Here is a 19,010-nt window from a genome sequence, read left to right as displayed (position 1 = left end):
TGATAATCACATTTTACTCAACTTTCTTCATTAGCAGTTCTCAAGCTTATTTGGTTTGACTCCACAGCACATGACATCACCAGGCATCATTCGGGCTGATCATCTTCTTCATTGCCTAAGAGATTCATGAGATGTCAACTAGGGACTCCTTTGGGAATGTATTCATTAGAAAATATATTAAAGAAAAACAGGACAAAGCATGCATTTACACAGAATTGTTGACAGTATTATTTTTGTTTGAGCTGTTGAGCTACAAATATAGTTTATATTAAATGATCATAACCCATATTTACATAAATGTTGTTTATTAATAGATTCTGCCTATGTGGTAGGAAGACTATTTATCTCATTGGGGGAATGGTGAATCACAGCTGAAAAAACAAACTCCAGAAAATCTGTATTCAATGTATAGTCAACACAGCACACATTTTCATCATACAGAAAGTGAATCAGCTTCTAGGAACCATTTGGAATGAGCTTTTATGAAACCAAGAAGGGATGGAATGTCTCTTAACTACTTGAACCCTACCATCCCTGAGTATGTAACAATAGGTGAAGAATCATCTAAAATAGAAGATCTACAAGCTCACAATGCATCAAACACTATGTGTTGTGAGCTTGTAGATCAGTGGTTCCAAAACTGGGGGTCAGGTCTCCCAGGGGGGTCCCCAAATTGTTTTGGGGGGTCCCCAACCAGATGATTAGGTTAATGTGGGTAAAAATGTCAGCACTTGCGCAGGAAACCGGGTTCACATCCGGGGTAGAAGAGGAAAGTTACATAATGCAGATGTAACATATTTATTTGAGTTGTGAGAAATGTGCACTGATTCAGTTATTCTCTTTGTGGAAATACTCCATTTTAGTTAAAAGCAGTTGTATTTGTTGTATAAGCAAGGTTCTATTTGCTAGGGGGATGGGGAGGAATCCATGCTCATGCTTATATCCTCCCCTCTGGTCATTAATTTTATCACTGGTGGGGATACGTTTTTCCTGCTTCTGGTCAGACTGAATTAAACATTTGTATGTTTGACATAATTTAAGTAAAAATGCATAACAACATTAACCCCTATTTCTGTCAAACTTTCAACAACAACACAAAAAAATTGCTAAGATCTACAAGCTCACAACACATTGTGGTGCAACAAATTGTGAATTTGTAGATCACAACACGACAACAACTCGAACCCTGCCTATGAGCACTCTTGTTTGAGTTAAAAAAAAGAAGACAGTGTCAAGATAGGGTGTGAGTGAGTAAGTGTCTTGGCGGGGAAGTGTAGAGCAATCGGCCCTGACTAAATGCACTATAAGGCATAGACGTGATATCGGCAATTTGCGGGAGCTATCTGCTGTGCCCATGTGTTTCAGTGAAGTACTTATTGGCATTATCTGTTGTAATAAGTAGACACTCCCAGTTGTCAGAGAGTCCACCCTAGTGCACGTCTCAACAAACGTTTGTAGTTCCAATTTCCAACATTTCAGAGGCACTTAAAACCAGTCAATAAATTGGTGGAATTGAGAGGAATGTAAAGTGCCAGATTGCAGACTGAGAGACACACTCACACAGTACTGTCAAAAAACATACAGACCAGTGACAAATTAAAGGAAACCCTGAATAACTGAGTGGAGAAACATAACAAATGCATCTTCTACAGGTGGACTGCATGATACAATTAAGCGATTAACATCCTATCATGCTCTAGTCTGCATATATAGATTTTAGATGAAGATGGCAAAAGAAAAATATCCAAAGACAATAAAAGAGGGCTTGTTATTGGGGCAAGGGTTTGCATTAGCTTCAGTCAGAAAGACTGTTCAAGTTTGGTTCTCCATAGGAACAGTGACTCAGGTGACATCTGCATTCAATCTATGGTAAAGACATCTGTAAATAGAATTTTTAGTCAAAAGCAGACATTCAATGATCCTGATGCTCATGCATTAGTGTGAACAGGGCTCCCTCGTTAAAGAGATTTTGTATCTCAATGGGATTTTCTCCTGTATAAATAAAGGTAAAAAAAACACAACAAAGTAAAAACAGAAGAGCAAATCTTCCTCAGGTGACGTCAATGCAGGAAATGATCAGACTGTCAGCAAGAAGAGTCCAATGACAACTACATAGAGGAATGTAATTGTATGGTTGCAGTGCATAAACTCACATGCACACACAGTTCAGTGGTGCAAAAACCATAGGCACTGGTCTACAGAGATGTGTGAAAGAAAAAGTGATATAATCAGATGAGTCATCCTTCACCATATTCTCAACAAGTGTGCGAGTGCATGTGTGACATTACACTGTCGCACATGCACCAGTACACCAAGGGAATGGTACAGGCCTGAATGTTTGACCCTGACAGCAATGGGAACGGTGGCTCTGTAACACTGTGGGGAGAATTTTCCTGGAAAAGGTTGGGAACACTTGTCAACTTAGACACAAGGATCACAGCAAATCCACACAAAGTTATTCTGAGTGATCACCTTTATCCAATTATGAAACATTTCTATCCTGATGGGAGTGACATGGGACCCTCTTCCAGGATGACAATCAATGCCACCATCCACACGGCCTGAGGGGTTACGGAATGGTTTGATGAGTATTCAAATTATGTGAATCATATGCTATGGCCTCGAAGTCATCAGATCTCAACCCAAATGAACACCTATGGGGGATGTTGGACCGACTTCGTAGACAACGCTCTCCAACAACATCAAATACTTGTTAATAAGACACCTTATGCTGTTTTTTTCCTTTGTCAACCGTATGTATATTTATGTCACCAGTCGAACCACAGGAAAACAGGAGTCACTGTCACTCCAATTGTCACTGTGTGATCAAACAGGTGACCTTCCATTGTGTCAGCTGGTAATTCTAATAGTAAAATGTGTTACCTAAACCAGAATGTATTCAGAGGAACATCAAATGTTAAATCACATCATGTGTGTCTGAAATATGCCTGAAACTAGCAACATTATCCATTCATTGACTCTTATTGCTGTTCTATCCAAAAGTTCCATAGATGAACAGAGATCCTGGCAGGGTGTTAAGAGGTCAGTCTGCATCTTCTCCCTGTAAGTTTAACAGATGGCTGTATATTCAGAGTTAAGAATGTTACATACAGTGTAACAATAGGACGCTATTACTGAAATACATACATAAATGAGAAGAACTTCTGTACAACCATAATATGTAAACTCAGTTTACAGAAAATAATAAGAAAGTTCAAGTTCAAATAGAAAGACCAGAAAAATATCAGAAATTTGCTGTAATACACCATAACAGCCTATTTTTTATATTCAATTTCCAATTTAAGCATTTAGCAGACGCTTCTCAAAGTGACTTCTAAATTTGACCATTTGATGTTTGTCTTGGTGGAACTAACTTTAAACCATAGCTAGTAAATACCACATTCAAATAGGTTATATTGGAGTTTTCTTTTCTTTAAATGAAGGCCTGTGGCTCCAAATCAGCAGGTCTGCGTAGGTGTCCTCTATCAGCTTCAGAGCAAGCAGGCTGGCATGAATGATCATTGGTTACCAGAATGCCTGTCAAAGACCCACCTAGTCACAGAGGCATACTGTCTTGCATTTCACTTCACCAAACCTCTGATGATTATGAAGCAGCAACCTGTCTATCAGCTATATGATAAATATGGGTTAATCTATTTTGAGTTCAGTTAATTCAACAATTAACTGAAGACACTTTATTGTCTCCGCCAGGCCGAAAGGCATGGCGAGAGAGTATGTTTTACCCTCCGTCCGTCCGTGTGTGTGTGTGTGTGTGTGTGTGTGTGTGTGTGTGTGTGTGTGTGTGTGTGTGTGTGTGTGTGTGTGTGTGTGTGTGTGTGTGTGTGTGTGTGTGTGTGTGTGTGTGTGTGTGTGTCCTGTGTGTGTGTTAACAGCTAATCTCCGGCACCGTTGGCCCGGTCGCTGCGAAACTGTGCACACCCACTCCCTGGATGCCAATTCAGAACCTCTGCCCCACATTTTTCACATGGGCCTGTTATAGCGCCACCAGGAGGCCGATTTGTGCAAAACCCATTTTTTCTCATTACACCTACAGCTTTTAACCAAACGTCATGCAAATCGGTACACAGTATCTCTATAGTCATGTGATCAACCCGGATCTGTCCGATTTCCCATATTGCATCCTCATTGGCTAAGGTTGGCTTCCAAAGTTTGCAGGATCGGTCCGTTTTGAACAAACTGCCTCCAATCATGAACGCAGCTTGCCATTTCCATAAAATTGCACACGCACATTCCCACTAGGCCGAGGAAGAAATGCCACTCAGCCTCATGGTGGCGCTATAACTGGCCGATTTGCATTTTTAACTATAACTGCACCGATCTGGGTGAAACTTTGCACGCACACTCCCTAGAGCAGGGGTAGGCAACTGAGATAAGCCTAGGGCCAATATCACTCCCAGACATTCCATCGCGGGCCGGGGCTCCCCGCGAACATGCACGCGCGTGCATGTTCGTGCATGTGCGTGCACAACACGCGCCCGCGCGCGAAGCGCGCGGGCGCAAAATTTTTCGGGTCTAATTCGGGTCTAACTCGGTCTAATTCGGGTCTAATTTGGGTCTAATTCGGTTCTGTTTGACCAATATAAATCAACATTTTTTCCGGTTTAAATATTAGCACAGGCGATTTTTCTGGTGATTTTTTTTTTCTTCTCCATTTTCCTCTAATCTAGCTATAAAATGTTATAAATCCTTTAAAATGCATCGTGTTTATGAGTGCATGATTTCAAAAGTGGGTTCAAAATCAAAAAAAAAAAAATTTTCAAATTTTTTTTTTTCTCAAAATTATCTCACGGGCCAGATATTATTTCTGGGGGGCCAATTTCGGCCCGCGGGCCGCCTGTTGCCGACCCCTGCCCTAGAGGCCAAGGAAAAACATTGGACTGCATTTTTCACATCTGCTTTTTACAGCGCCACCAGGAGGCCGATTTATGTAAAATACATTTTTGGAGATTATTCCTTCAGATTATGTCCAAAAAACACACAAATTGGTACACTGCATCTCCATAGTCATGTGATTCTGATGGATCTGTCCGATATTTCATATTCCATCCTATTTGGCTTACAGTGGCTTCCAAAGTTTGCAGGATTGGTCAGTTTTAAACAAAATGCCTCAAAACATGAATGCAGTGTGCAATTTCCGTGAAAGTTTGCATGCAGATTTCCACTAGGCCGAGGAAGAAATGCCCCCCTTTTCACATTCACATTGGCCTTTATAGCGCCACCAGCAGGTCTAATTTAGCAAAACACATTTTTGGAACAAAATGCCTCAAATCATGAATGCAGTGTCATCCCATTGAAAGGCCTAAGAAGAAATGCCACCCTTTTCACATTGGCCTATTATAGCGCCACCAGGAGGCCACAATAACCTACCTGACCTGGCGGAGACCTGTGCTCCGAGGAGCACTTTTTCTAGTTCTGTAAATCATTTGTTGAAGTGAGAATACAAAATGTCAGTAAAGTAAGATCCGATCTTCATTTTGATGCCACGGTCACAGAACCTTTACTTTAATTATAGCCTATTTTGTACTTCTATGATACAACAAAAAGTGCACAAGATCATTTATTAGATTTGGCATTCCAAAGACACTGTCCTGATGAAGATAGACTGGGTTGAGGTTGGCTCCCCCTAGTGTACCCATGCCTGAACACATCAAAACAAGCATTTGTCACTACAGTCTATGATTTGTCACAGTACTGTGGGGAGACCATGCAGCCAGACACAATTTATGGCATTTGAGTTTTAAAACTATCTACAGGTAGATTGAGTTATGCAATAACAATGAGGTTATAATAAGCCCCTTTCAAGATTACAAAGATCCTACAAACACTGACACCTCCGTCACCTCCGTCTTTCTGTACAGCTTTAGCAGCCTTCCATTTACAACTAAAGATAGATCTGACTGACAGGACAAAAAACTGGATAAATAAACTAAGGCTCAGGTATACTATTTACAATGTTGCTAGGGTGTATATCTGAACTTTTGATACTACAAGCGTGTATCCTTTATTTTAAGGTTTTTAATCCTGGCTGGCACACCAGGCCCAGACTTTTAAGTTTATGGTGAAATTGGCATGTCACAAGCGATAAACTTCTAGACAATTAATAAAGCAGCAGCAGGTAATGTTGCTTAGTGCTCCTGAAGTTGTTATAATCAACATACATCACAAAGGAATGACAGCAGGATAAAAAACAATACTAGCAGCCTAGTTTACCCAGTAGGCCCCAAGTCAATAATCACAACACCTAATTTCAGTTTTTCAATGTCCACCTATATGAGCACGCCCAAACTAGGGACAAAGGTTGAAAGTGGTTAAATATCTGACATTTTTAATTTGTTTTAATTTTCATAATTACAAAATGGCTATGCAGAATGTGGCAATATCTTTCTACTTAACTTTTGATCAAACACGAGGTTATTGTATCTATTTCATTTAAATGTCTTTTTGATGCCATGTGGGTGCACATGCATAATGTTTGTTTCTTTTACTTTACCGTATACAGCACTTTGGTCAATTTCAATTGTTATAAATGTGTTCTATAGATAAAGTTTGATTTTACACTTTGTTTTTATGGCTTGAACAAATGTAGGCTGTCAAAAGCTTTGTTTTGTACAAACCTAAACAGATGTGTGAAACTGGTTCTACCTGTACTGCTTTCAGCATCAATATCTCTTCGAGTTTCTTTTTTTCTTTCGAGCTTTCGTTTACAGCAACGCCCTGCTAATGATACTATTTTCACAGAGTGACACCGTAATGCACAAATGTATAAATTATGCTTTAGGTTACTTTTGTGTCCCTCTGCACCATACAGTAACGCAGTTCTTAAAGCCAGCCTGCAATTGTGCAATAATGACCCATTTAAAATCAGGGAAAATAATTAACATCCCATTCCTACCATATCTCAAAACAAAAAGAGTTTTGAGGTAATCTAAAAGCTCAAAACGCATTGCAGGCTTATATATCAGTTTACCGTGTTTGATTCCCCAAAAAACTTAGACTGTATAATGACATACACAAAATGTGGATGGAGGGTTTAAAGTGGTTAAGATACATTACCACTGTGCATGATTTGACAATGTATGCTTCTGTAAGCATAGGCATGCTATATTATGGACTGTAGGTGGCATTCTCTGGAGACAAATCACATGACAGTGCTATTCAGTGGAGACTGATTATCAAGAGTCATTAGGTGAACAATATGTACCACCTTCAGAAGCAGTTGTCATGGTAAGCTTACATAACAGCCAAGCATGGCCATCTACATTACTGCCGAGTCACCGTTGAAATGCAGAGTTAAATAGCACAAGGAACTGGTTAACGGTAAGAATGAGTTTTTCTTACGCATATGGAACGGAGAAGGAATTTGAGAGAGAGAGAGAAGGGGAGCGGAAACGATGAAACAAAAACATGATTGACACTTCACTGCTTCATTGGAGTGCTGAACAAAGTTGAACCCAGATCCACTTTTTGTGGATCAATAATAATAAAATGATAATAATTAAAAAAAAACAATGGTTTAGTCAACCTGGGAGAAGATCAACATTATAAAAAAATACAGCAAATAATTATTTATACCTTTATTTAAAGAAAACCGTTTTGAATTTACAGAGTAAAACAGTGATTTGTGCGTAAGAAGAGATGACATAACAAGTGTGAACCGAGATACCAGTTAGCATTGGTCCTCATCCGCACTAACAGTTGCCCTGGCCAGTTTAAGTCAAACAAATATCTTGATATAAGTGATAAGAACATTGGAGACCAAAATAAATATTAATAACCCAACTAATAAGTAACATTCTACGTTTTTTTTAAGTCTGTTTATGTTGCAAGTTGACAGATGCCCCAAAGAAACCCCTCTTTACAATAATTGGTCAGTTTGTTTTCATTTGCTTATCACAAAATTTCAGAGTCAAGCTGGCCTAACCTTGTAAAGTGCAATAAAAAAGGAAAAAATATGTAACTGGACATTAAATTGGCATATATTGGCAAAGAGGTAATAGGCAATAACTGAGACTATGTTTTAAATTGTATAAGACTATTTCATACCATATTTTGCAGACTGGAAATAGTTGATTAATGTCATAGCCATTAACTAGAAACAAAGGCATTTGAAATATAAAACAGCTTCCCTCTAGCATAGTCTTCTCCCTGTATATGCTCCCATAAGAGGGCACTTCCAAGACGTGGAACATCATACCATAACTTTGTACTTTTTATATTACAGTAATCATTAATGTCCTGGAACACCATAATGGGAACATAGAGGGGAGACAGAAGGCATAATATGGCCTTGTTGTGATAGAGCTCCATACCGGAAAAAGTAGCAAGTGGCATCAGTGCATCTCTGTTGATATGTTAAGAAGAGAGCAAGGTCTTTTCCTGCACAGCTGTGCCAAGGTGGATTAAGCCAAACACGACAGTGGCAGTGGTAATGGATTGCACTGGCCTTTCTTGACATCTCTGGACGGCAGGGTCTTCAAGGCGGAGGGAGGGAAATTCACATGATGACACAGGGCGCACGGCTTTTAGTGATCTTCTGCACAGGTTTGCCATCCTGGGCTTTCTGGATCGCGTCCATGATCTGCATTAGAGAGTGACAAAAGTAGAAATCACATATTATGCATGCACAGATTATTTCACGCCCGTGCCTTTCATTGTGTAAAAGTGTTTCGATCATGTCATGTGAACGTACATGTGTGCATACTGTGTAAAGTATGTACGGTGAAAGGATAACACATTCACTGCCTACACCCCCCCCCCCCCATTTTTAGCGGCGCTAGGATATTAGCCCTCTATACCTGGCTTTTGCGTCAACGTTCTGATTGGTCAGGCTCGCCAAGGTTCTGATTGGTCAGGTCCGTCAACGTTCTGATTGGTCAGGCCCGCCAAGGTTCTGATTGGTCAGGTCCGTCAACGTTCTGATTGGTCAGGCCCGTCGAGGTTCTGATTGGTCAGGTCCGTCAACGTTCTGATTGGTCAGGCCCGTCGAGGTTCTGATTGGTCAGGTCCGTCAACGTTCTGATTGGTCAGGCCCGTCAAGGTTCTGATTGGTCAGGCCCGTCAAGGTTCTGATTGGTCAGGCCCGTCAAGGTTCTGATTGGTCAGGCCCGTCAAGGTTCTGATTTGTCAGGCAAGGGGACTATTCATGACATCACTATGATGTCATGAATATAGAATTAGATGTCTATATAAACAATGACTAAATAAACAATGAGTAATATCTAGAAATATTTATTTCAAAGTTCTGATTGGTCAGACCCGTCAACAAAGTGATTGGTCAAGCTTCACGTGACACATGGCTATAAACACATTATAAACACATATCGATGACATAATGTATCAAAGGCGCCGCTACCTTCACACAGGGTGTGATTTTTATTTTTTCTACTCTGTACAGTGTTTTATATTTATTTATTCGTTGATGATATTTTATTTGTGTTCTTTTAAGCCATGTTGATGAATTGAATGCATAAGAGCACAATGGAAACAAGTCCCCAGGACTTTTTTGTGTTATTATTTTAGCCCAAATGTATGACTGTACCTCGTGCTGTCTGCTGCATTTATGTCTAATAAAAGTATTCAATTAATCACACTGGAAGGAGTAACTACTCACATCGTCTTCATAGGGGAAGCCGCTTGTCTCAAGCTTAGAGAAGACCAGCTGCCCGTTGATTTCAACCTCAAAGCAGCCTATATACACATTTAGATAGAAATGTAACACTTCAGTTATTCATTCACTTAGAAAGGTGTTCATGAACAACAAATCGAGTCGAATGAACAGCTCTTTAAAACGAACGATGGGATCCCGTTCGCAGTAAGGAGCCGTTCCTTTTATTTATCTATTTTAAAAAAAAGAAAAAGAAAAAAAAAGTATATATATATATATAATTTAACATAATCATACTATATCAATTATTTATATATATATTATTATAATGAACAAATGAGCCAGTCTTTATAACGGCTCTTTGAAAGGAACGGATCCCCAAGATCCAGCTCCCTTCAAAGAGCCATAAATCCCATCTCTACAACCAACCATGTCTGGGTTTAATACTACTTACTGGATCTTCCTGTGAAGCCTGAAACCTCCGCATCGGGGAACTCCTCGGTAACAACCCGAGCGAGTTCCCGATAGCGGGGCTCGTACCCTCATCCACCACTGAAAAAAAGAAGAACCCATTAAATGACAAGCTAGAAATTCTTTTCCACTCAAATGAATATGTTAGCAAACTTAAGTACAGTGGTTCTCAACCAGTGGTCCGGGGACCACCAGTGGTCCTTGAGGCTGTTCCAGGTGGTCCCCAGCTAAATGATGGAGAGTTGGTAACCAAATGGACCCTTACTGGGTAGATCTTTAACTCTTGAGAGTGTAAAATGAAACCAAATGGACTCTTATGGTCCACTTGGTTTCATTTTACGCTCTCAGCAGTTACATTATTGTTAAACATCAGCATGACTTAATTTACAAGAAGTCTACACAATTAGAGAATGTAGAAGAATATTTTTTTTTGATCAACGTTTGCCTATTTATCTCTCCTATTGGTACCACATCACAGCGTGGAATTGTGGACAAAATCCTATCCAACGACAACTAAATATTTTAAGTCTTGGGTCTGAGAGGCTAAATCTCATCAAACGGTGGTCCGTGGCTCAAATGCCGAATAAATAATGGACCTTGATATGAAAAGGGTTGAAAACCACTGCCTTATGTCACTAATATTGCCAGACATTAGGTAAAGCTACCGTTAGCCTAGCTGCCCTCTAGGGTTCCCCTAACGCTAGGTTAATTACCGACTAAACATTAGATAATGTTACAAATACTGAAGCCGCTACAGAAATATCTAAACAACACACAATAATTCAGGTGCGGGAGAATAACATATAGCTACCAATATTCGACTCTGACTTGCACACCCATTGCTGCTCCGGTTCAGGCTCCGGTTACGTGATGATTAACTACTAGCGTCAACGTTTTAACTCTATGGCGTCAACAAGCCCCAGTATATGTAATACGATTTCTGATATACGACTTCCGAGTTCCGAGTACTTCAAAGTAAGACGCACTTTGACCTTGACTCGATAGTTTTTATAGATATAGATATTTTATAGATATAGATATAGATAGATAGATAGATCTATATATCTATATATATCTATATATCTATATCTATATCTCTCTCTCTCTCTCTCTCTCTCTCTCTCTCTCTCTCTCTCTCTCTCTCTCTCTCTCTCTCTCTCTCTCTCTCTCTCTCTCTCTCTCTCTCTCTCTCTCTATATATATATATATATATATATATATATATATATATATATATATAACTGCTCAAAAAACGTCTTCAGGTGCCAGTCACTCACCTGTGAGGCAGTCACACACCTGTGACTACTGACACACTGGGCTGGCAGGTTGCTCAAAACAAGAGCGATTACCAACAGAAGCATATTGGGTGATTTTGGCAATTTTTTTGTTAGTTGTAAAGGTGACTAATCAACGATAAAAATGATATAACACACAATACCAATTGATATTATTAAAGGGGAGATATAATTGACCTAAGTTAAGTTTCCAAACTTTTTTTGAGCAGTTTATATAAAAAAAGGGGTTTTGGGGGGTGGAGGGGGGCAGTTGTCAGGGGCAGTTATCAGTGAGAACCAACCATAAAACAGGTTTTTCAAGCTGTGGCCTACAGAGCACCCCTATCGCACATATACTGTAGACGAGCTGTCACTGATACTAACAAGGTCTCACCTTAAAGCTGACAGAAGTCATATTATTAATAATAACATTAAATACCCCGCCCCCCCCCCCCCCCCCACCAGCTAAAACTTTTTGATGGTCCATCAAATGGCACCACCTATCGTGCATTTCCTAGTGTACGAGGGCCAACGTCAAACAAGTTGTATATAGACAATCTATGCATCTAACGACAAAAAACTAAAAAAAATGTCAGTCACCGCGCTATGCCCACAGCCAATTTGTCAATAAGGGATATTTGTGTCATCTGGATTTATATATTTTTTTGGCGGATAGCACACTCTCCTCACAGTTGACATGGCCTAACCCAAACACTAACCCTCTGGCAACAACAGTGGTGAACAACGGCATGGATATTGGAAGTTCTTATTCTTCCAGCTCTAGATATGTACCAGGCAGCAGATCGATGTACCTCTCTCATGTAACTGTGAGTTTCCCACGCAACCGCCTGTGTCTCTGTTATCAATACCATGTGTGTGAGGGCCTCTCAGTGCTGGTGCAGGACAGTTGCATCCATCATTTTCTGGGTCACAAAGGTACTGTAGGGACTTCGGCACTACAGGTCTCTTAACAGGGTCTGCATAATGATGGTATAGTAGCTTGTCCTTCATTCCAGAAACATCCTTCCTGTCAGTGTGCAGAATGTGAATGTGACATGTCCGAAAGTGCGGCTTTTATTACCCACACAGACTCATGCAGCAAACACAGTGTCTCTGGCATTTTCTTCTCTCCACTGATGCACTTGTTGAGCGCCTTCTTCTTGCACCTGAGGAGAAGTCAATCTTGTGGCCCATCTCTGCTTGGACCTTTAGTGGGCAGTGCATCCAGTAGGCTGGAATATCAGTTACTGTCCTATTCCCACATATCCGCTTCAGTTAAATAGAAGAGCCCCAACGTGTGTGCAAGACTCTACTACTATGTCACTCATGCATGTGTAGTGTTCACGCTTCACTTGGCCACTGGAAGTGAAGATTACCCATGGCTTGAGCGGAGGTTAAGTGAGGCATTGAGAGTGTAAAACCTGAGACATAATGGAATAAGTATAAACATTTATGAAAATGAAAAATTGCCTTCACATTGAAAGTCAATAACCACTATAGAAAACAGTAGCACAAAATGTGCAGAAACAATAGTAACAACAAAAGTGTTTTGGCTGGAAAGCGCACTCAGTAATGGTAAACAACCAAAATGTGGCTTAAGTGAAAGACAAACTGTAATGACTATGCCGTGTTGGCCTTGGCAAAGTTTTTTTGTTGAGTTTAGAGATGTGACACAGAGATGTGTGTGGTGAGTGGTGATTATGTATGGTACCTTTGTGTAAATGATGGTTTTCTGGCCATCTGAAAATCTGCAGGTGCACCCATCCATTTGATGTGTGCCTACTGCCTTGAGACATTTATCATTTTGGAACCACTCAAATATGTTAGTGCTCACGCTACAAACAAGGTAAGAAAACACATCTAGAAATGTGGACTGACAGGGAGGCCAAAGTGTAATTAGACACAAACTTGTCTTTATTGCAGAATCAATTAAAATGACACCGCACATGTCAGTTCATAATTTTTAGTTTGCGGGGAGTGATCATGTGTGACCTGTGAATGCCAAAAATCTCAAACTCTATGATGAATAGTGCCATTAGCCCATTTAGGGCATGATTTAGACTAGAGCTTTTATTCCCAAACCAATGCTGCCACATATATACCTCCTCTAGCAATGCTATTTTGCTTTGTTATGAATATTCTGAAATATTCTGAAATATTCTGTCGAAAAGTTGTCTGTTTACATAAAAAAAATGAATACTGCAAGTGTTGCTAGAATTTCTCTCTCCAGTGTTCTTGCCTTTTCGATGCACCATGTCAGTGGGCGAAGTTTTACGAGAAATTCCAGAAACACTACTCATAACTGACAAGTGGTTAAATCTGTTGCATAAGCAACTGAACCCAAGAAAAAGGTGTGTTAGTGATTCACCAATACCAACAATAATCTGAAAGACAGCTTACTCAAAACTTTTTCATGTCAAGGACCCCCACATTGACACAATTTAGGCCGCGGACCCCCATTTGAAAAGATATGCCAGGGACCCCCATAAGAGAAGATTGTTTACGGCTCTAGCAGTGATTCTCAACCATTTTAGTTTCAAGGACCCCCAGTTTGACATGCATTAGGCTACGGACCCCCATTTAATGGCATTTCTATCTCTGGGACCCCAATTTATGTTGTAAAATCAATGTTAATTAACTCTGAGAGTGTACAAATGGACCCCACTTTGAGAACCAATGTCCTACAGTACCTCTTGCTTTTCAGAGTCTTCAAAACATTGACTTAATTATTTTCTGTTCTCCATTCTTTTGAACTCAATGGATATCAACCATCACCTTATCTATTTAAAACTATAAGCCTGGCCTGTAACTGGGTGTGGTTCTCTGCAGTAATAAAAGAGTGTAGGCCCACTGCCTATCTGTCCGGTTACACATTAAAGGTAACCTTCAGACTCATAAACACAGAAAACACTCCCATTTGCCACCACTCATTCAAGATCATGATTTCATTAAACACTTCAGGACCAGGAGAGCAGCGACTGAGGAAAGTCTTGGGGAAATTAATTTGTTCAAAAATCTAGCTTCTTACAGCCAGGTTTTCGGCACCAGGCACGTTGGCTTAAAGAGGGTACAGAATTTGAAATGGCAGCAAGAGATCTATCAACTTGTAAGTGGTGATTTCTCATAAGCTATATATTTGTGTTGAACTTGAATTTGATACATTCTGAGCATGACACCTTTAACTCCAATCACATGAGGCTGTAAAATAATCTTTCATGACATTTCAAGATTTTGTTTCCAAATTGTGCCTATTACAGCCTATACAATACTGGCACAATATTTTAAGTTACTCTTCTTTTTGCATGTGCACATTGTGCAAAAATGTATCACAACAAATACGAATGAATATTAATCAGTATATTAGCATTGGTATTATTTATCATGATATAATATATCATGATAAAAACATATAATATAAAATAAATATATAATATAGACTGTCTTAAGTATGTTAACACATACGTTATAGCATGTTGTGGTTGTAGTTGTTGTTTTTATTACAGTGAATATGTTTCTGACATTTTCTCTCAAATATATATGTCCTCATCTTAATTATTCAGGTCATAAGGCTGTCTATTGTATCATACTGTATAGGTAGTAATATAACTGCTAGGCTAGACTGTGACATACTTGCTTGCTTTGTTGTCGTTTTTAGTTTTTAGTTTGTTCTGATTTTGTTTTTTCGTTTTTTGTATTGCACAGAAAAAGCCAATAAAAATAATTGCATAAAAAAAATAAGGCTGTCCATAATAAAAAGAGATGTGAACCGTGGTAATACACAAACATTTAACATTAAAATGTCATAATCTTCCTCTCCCTGTGCATTTCTTTCTTTCCTCTGTTAGGGGACAGCTGGTGTACATCCCACCTAAGAATTGTCTTGCTTGGTGGGCGAAACTCTGGAAAGAGTTCTGTGGGGAACCTCATCCTTGGCAAAGAGGAGTTTGTCGTTAAGGAGAGGACCACCTGCTCTAGGAGACTAGGTGTGGTGGCAGGCAGATGGCTCACCGTGGTGGACACTCCTGGATGGTGGTGTGACTTCAGTGCACAGGACACCGCTGAGCTGGTGAGACGGGAGATCGTGAGGAGTATCTCTTTGTGCTCACCGGGACCTCATGTATTCCTGATTGTTATCAAGATGAGCTCGGTTTTCTCTGGAAAACGTCAGAGGGCACTGGAAGAACACCTGGCCCTTCTCGGTGAGAACGTCTGGAGCCACAGCATTGTTCTTTTCACTGACAGTAATTGGCCAACACGTGCCACGGTAGAGGACCCCATAAAGATGGGATCGAAGGCCCTTGAGTGGCTCGGTACGAAGTGCAGCCAGAGGTGTCACAGTGTCATCTTTAGCAGAGATATTGTCAGTACTCGTGTCACAGAGCTACTGGCGAAGATAGAAAAACTCCTTACAGAAAATGGAAACAGGCTTTTTGTAATGGAGGAAAGCATCCTCCAAGCGATTGCAGAAAAGAAAATGATCGTGGAGGAAAGGGCCCAGCAGAGGTTCATGAAGATGAAGAAACAGAGAGCTGTCCTACAAGGTAAGTTAAGTTTGTTTATTGCCTTAATTTAAATACTTTGGACACTGTTATTATTTCATATTTATATAGTTACAGCAATATTTGTAAACCCCCACAGAACAGTTGCACTGCCTCTTGGACATTAGAATTGTGCTGCTTGGAGCAAAAGGTTCTGGGAAAAGTTCAGCTGTAAACACAATCCTGCACAATGAGCAAAGCCTGGAATTGAGAAGCAGGACAGCCCAGTGTGTGATGAGAAGAGGTCCTGTTTTTGGGAGACATGTCACTGTGATCGACACGCCAGGCTGGTGGATGAACTACTTCACTACAGAAACTCCCATGTTTGACCAGAGGGAGATAGTGCGTAGTCCATCTCTCTGCTCGCCAGGGCCTCATGTCTTCCTGCTGGCCATTCGTGTGGATAGGACGTTCACTGAATCCTATAGGAGAGCTGTGCAGGAACACCTGGAGCTCATCAGTGAGCGAATGTGGGCACACGCCATTGTTCTTTTTAACTTTGGGGACTGGCTGGGCGAGACAACTATAGAGCAATACATTGAGAGTGAGGGGGAGCCTCTTCAGTGGCTCGTTGAGAAGTGTAGCAACAGGTATCATGTTCTCAACAATAAAACTAGAGGGGATGGATTCCAGGTCAGAGAACTGATGAGAAAGATAGAGGAAATGGTGTCTGGTAATAGTGGGGTTCATTACGAAATGGAGGGCACAGTGATTCAACAGCTAGAGCAGACAATGAGGACAGATGAAGAGAGAGTCAAGGAGAGATTGATGGCACTGCAGAATGGAAGACAAATGGCAAGGTCTCAGTGTGGTGAGTTAAATAATCATTAATTCAAGTGATAACAAAATGAGTTTGCTTTACATTTTGAACATTAATCATATAGTTACATTTTACTACATGCGAAGGCTTTCTTTATGCAGTAAAGATGGTTCTTTTGTCATATAACAAACCTAATCCATCTGTTCCTGTGCAAAATGTTTGTCTCTCACAGAAAAGCTGAACCCTCTCCCAGAAATGAGAATAGTGCTTGTGGGAGGCAGAAACACAGGCAAGAGCTCATCTGGAAACACTATCATGGGCAGAGAATGTTTCGATACAGAAAACCAAACTACTGTCTGTGATGAAAGACAGGGCAGAGTCAGGGGTAAAACAGTGACAGTTGTGGATACACCTGGCTGGCAGTCAGTGACCCCTGACCTCCTGAGAGCCTCTTCTGCATTTGGGCTCAGTGTTATCCTTCTGGTTGTCAACGTGAGCTTCTCGTTCACAGTCTCTCTTGGGGAAGCAATTGCAAAACAGCTGGAGACATTAGGAGAGGAGGCATGGGGCCGAGCCATGGTCCTGTTTAGCCATGGAGACTGGCTGGGCACTACAACCTTAGAGCAACGCATAGAGAGTGAGGGAGATGCACTGCAGAGGCTGGTTGAGAGGTGTGGGAACAGATACCATGTCCTGGACAATAAAAACTGGCTAGATGGGGCCCAGGTTAAGGAGCTACTGGACAAGGTGGAGGAGATGCTAGCGGAGGAGAGACTGATTATTTTCCAGAGAGGTGTCCCAATAGGGAAGAACATCGCCTTAAAACATGACGGCCTGGAACTGGATGGAGTAACACACCACAAGGGGGCATTCAGGAGCCATTTAGATCAGCTTACCCATAACAGTAAGAACAATTCATACACACAAAATGGATAAAACACCATAAAGATGTTAAAAAAGTCTAAACACAATTACATTGAATGGCTGGATTCATATTTTATCTCATTACAACCGGGAAGGCATCTGTGTCATTTTAGATTTTAGCGTTGGCTATTAAAAAATAGCAGACATACAAGCTCACAGCATGTCACTTCATGCCGCGCTGTGAGCTTGTACATATGCTATTTTTGAACATTTGGGAAAAATCTTAAAAGTTTAAGAACAATACTGATTTAGAAGGCATTTGTAGAATCGGCCTCAGGTCTTAAATGGTTAATAGCTGTTTGGTATTGTACATGATGCAACCACATGCAGTCAACCATATACTTTCCTTTACAGTGAACGAGTTAGCCACAGTTCATGTCCAACCAGTGACCTGCTCAAGAGGCTCAGATGTCTGTGGTCAAGAGGTGGCAGTGCCAGACACTGTGGGAGAGAGGAAAGCAACAGCAAGCCTCACCATAATGGACAGACACAGCTTCATGTCCAGCATGAATGCTATGCTCCGTGGTGATGAGGGACTGAGGTCGGCTAAGGAAGGCACACAGACACTGGTGGTAAATCTCCCCGAGTGGCTGTCTACTGCTGCGTATCCACACAGCTGCATGCGACTAAGCCAAGTAAGTCCATTTCTTCCACCCAGGCGGCAGTCATTGGTTCTGGTGTTACCGTTTGAACAGCCTCAGTCAAAAGTGATGGAGGAGGAAAGGGAGGGTGCTATTGGTGTACATTCCCTCTGCCATCCCACACTGAGAGAGAGGACTCTTAAGAAGCTGGCCACATCAGGTGGTCTGCAGTCGTTGATTGACCAATGGGGGACCAGTAACTTGGAGGAGCTGGAAGCCTTCATTGACTACTACTTTGAGATGGTGTGGGAGCAAACCATGGCTGCAGAGATGGCCGAACAGGACTGTCCCGCCACTGATTTCCTGCAACAAGATGCTCTTGCAGAAGAGCCAGGGCAGGAGGTGTTGTCGTCCATTGACAAGAAGCTGTCCAAGCTGAACCTCCTTGAGGGGATTCAAAGAGACATGACAGAGCTGAAGCAGAGCCTGGAAACCATGAGGAGGATCACACACGACCTCTGTGTCAAAAGCAAAGAGGACCAGGAGCCATCAGCACCTGCTGACACAGAAAAATCAAAAGATAAAGACTGAGGAAGTTTAAGCTACTTTTTAAGAGAACTTTCAAGAAAGATTTTGATGTGAATTTGTTTCAGCAATGACTCAAAATATATTTGAATAGTTGGGAATGCACAGAAGTGGTTTGGATTTCTGTCCTAAGATTTCTCCACAAGGGGGAGCTCTTAGATAAGATGGACTTAGAATAACCTGCTTATAGGCTACTATTGCACTAAGATGTCTCAACTGAAAATCTTCAAATGAATTAACCCGGGTAGATTT

The 19,010-nt window shown here is 40.9% G+C and overlaps 2 protein-coding genes across 2 annotated transcripts; one reads left to right on the top strand and one right to left on the bottom strand.

Moving 5' to 3' along the window:
• Nucleotides 1–7,580: 7,580 nt before the first annotated feature.
• Nucleotides 7,581–11,028, bottom strand: LOC311055588 (migration and invasion enhancer 1-like). The gene is made up of 4 exons (XM_084071838.1): nucleotides 10,908–11,028; nucleotides 10,080–10,177; nucleotides 9,632–9,708; nucleotides 7,581–8,599 (listed from the first exon to the last, which is right to left on the bottom strand). Exons 1-4 carry the CDS (start codon nucleotides 10,934–10,936, stop codon nucleotides 8,516–8,518), a joined length of 288 nt encoding a protein of 95 aa, XP_083927964.1. The 5' UTR covers nucleotides 10,937–11,028; the 3' UTR covers nucleotides 7,581–8,515.
• A 1,091-nt stretch (nucleotides 11,029–12,119) lies between these two features.
• Nucleotides 12,120–18,764, top strand: LOC311054706 (GTPase IMAP family member 8; the record flags this gene model as incomplete). Its single annotated transcript, XM_084070710.1, has 5 exons — nucleotides 12,120–12,306; nucleotides 15,216–15,911; nucleotides 16,009–16,719; nucleotides 16,901–17,572; nucleotides 17,947–18,764. 5 exons carry the CDS (start codon nucleotides 12,120–12,122, stop codon nucleotides 18,762–18,764), a joined length of 3,084 nt encoding a protein of 1,027 aa, XP_083926836.1.
• Between the last annotated feature and the right edge of the window lie 246 nt (nucleotides 18,765–19,010).

The sequence above is a fragment of the Gymnoscopelus microlampas genome (assembly GCF_963454915.1).
Source record: "Gymnoscopelus microlampas genome assembly, chromosome: 11".
Classification (NCBI taxonomy): Eukaryota; Metazoa; Chordata; class Actinopteri; order Myctophiformes; family Myctophidae; genus Gymnoscopelus; species Gymnoscopelus microlampas.
The sequence above is the reverse complement of the archived record's forward strand: the minus strand, read 5'-3'. Positions and strand labels throughout refer to the sequence as shown.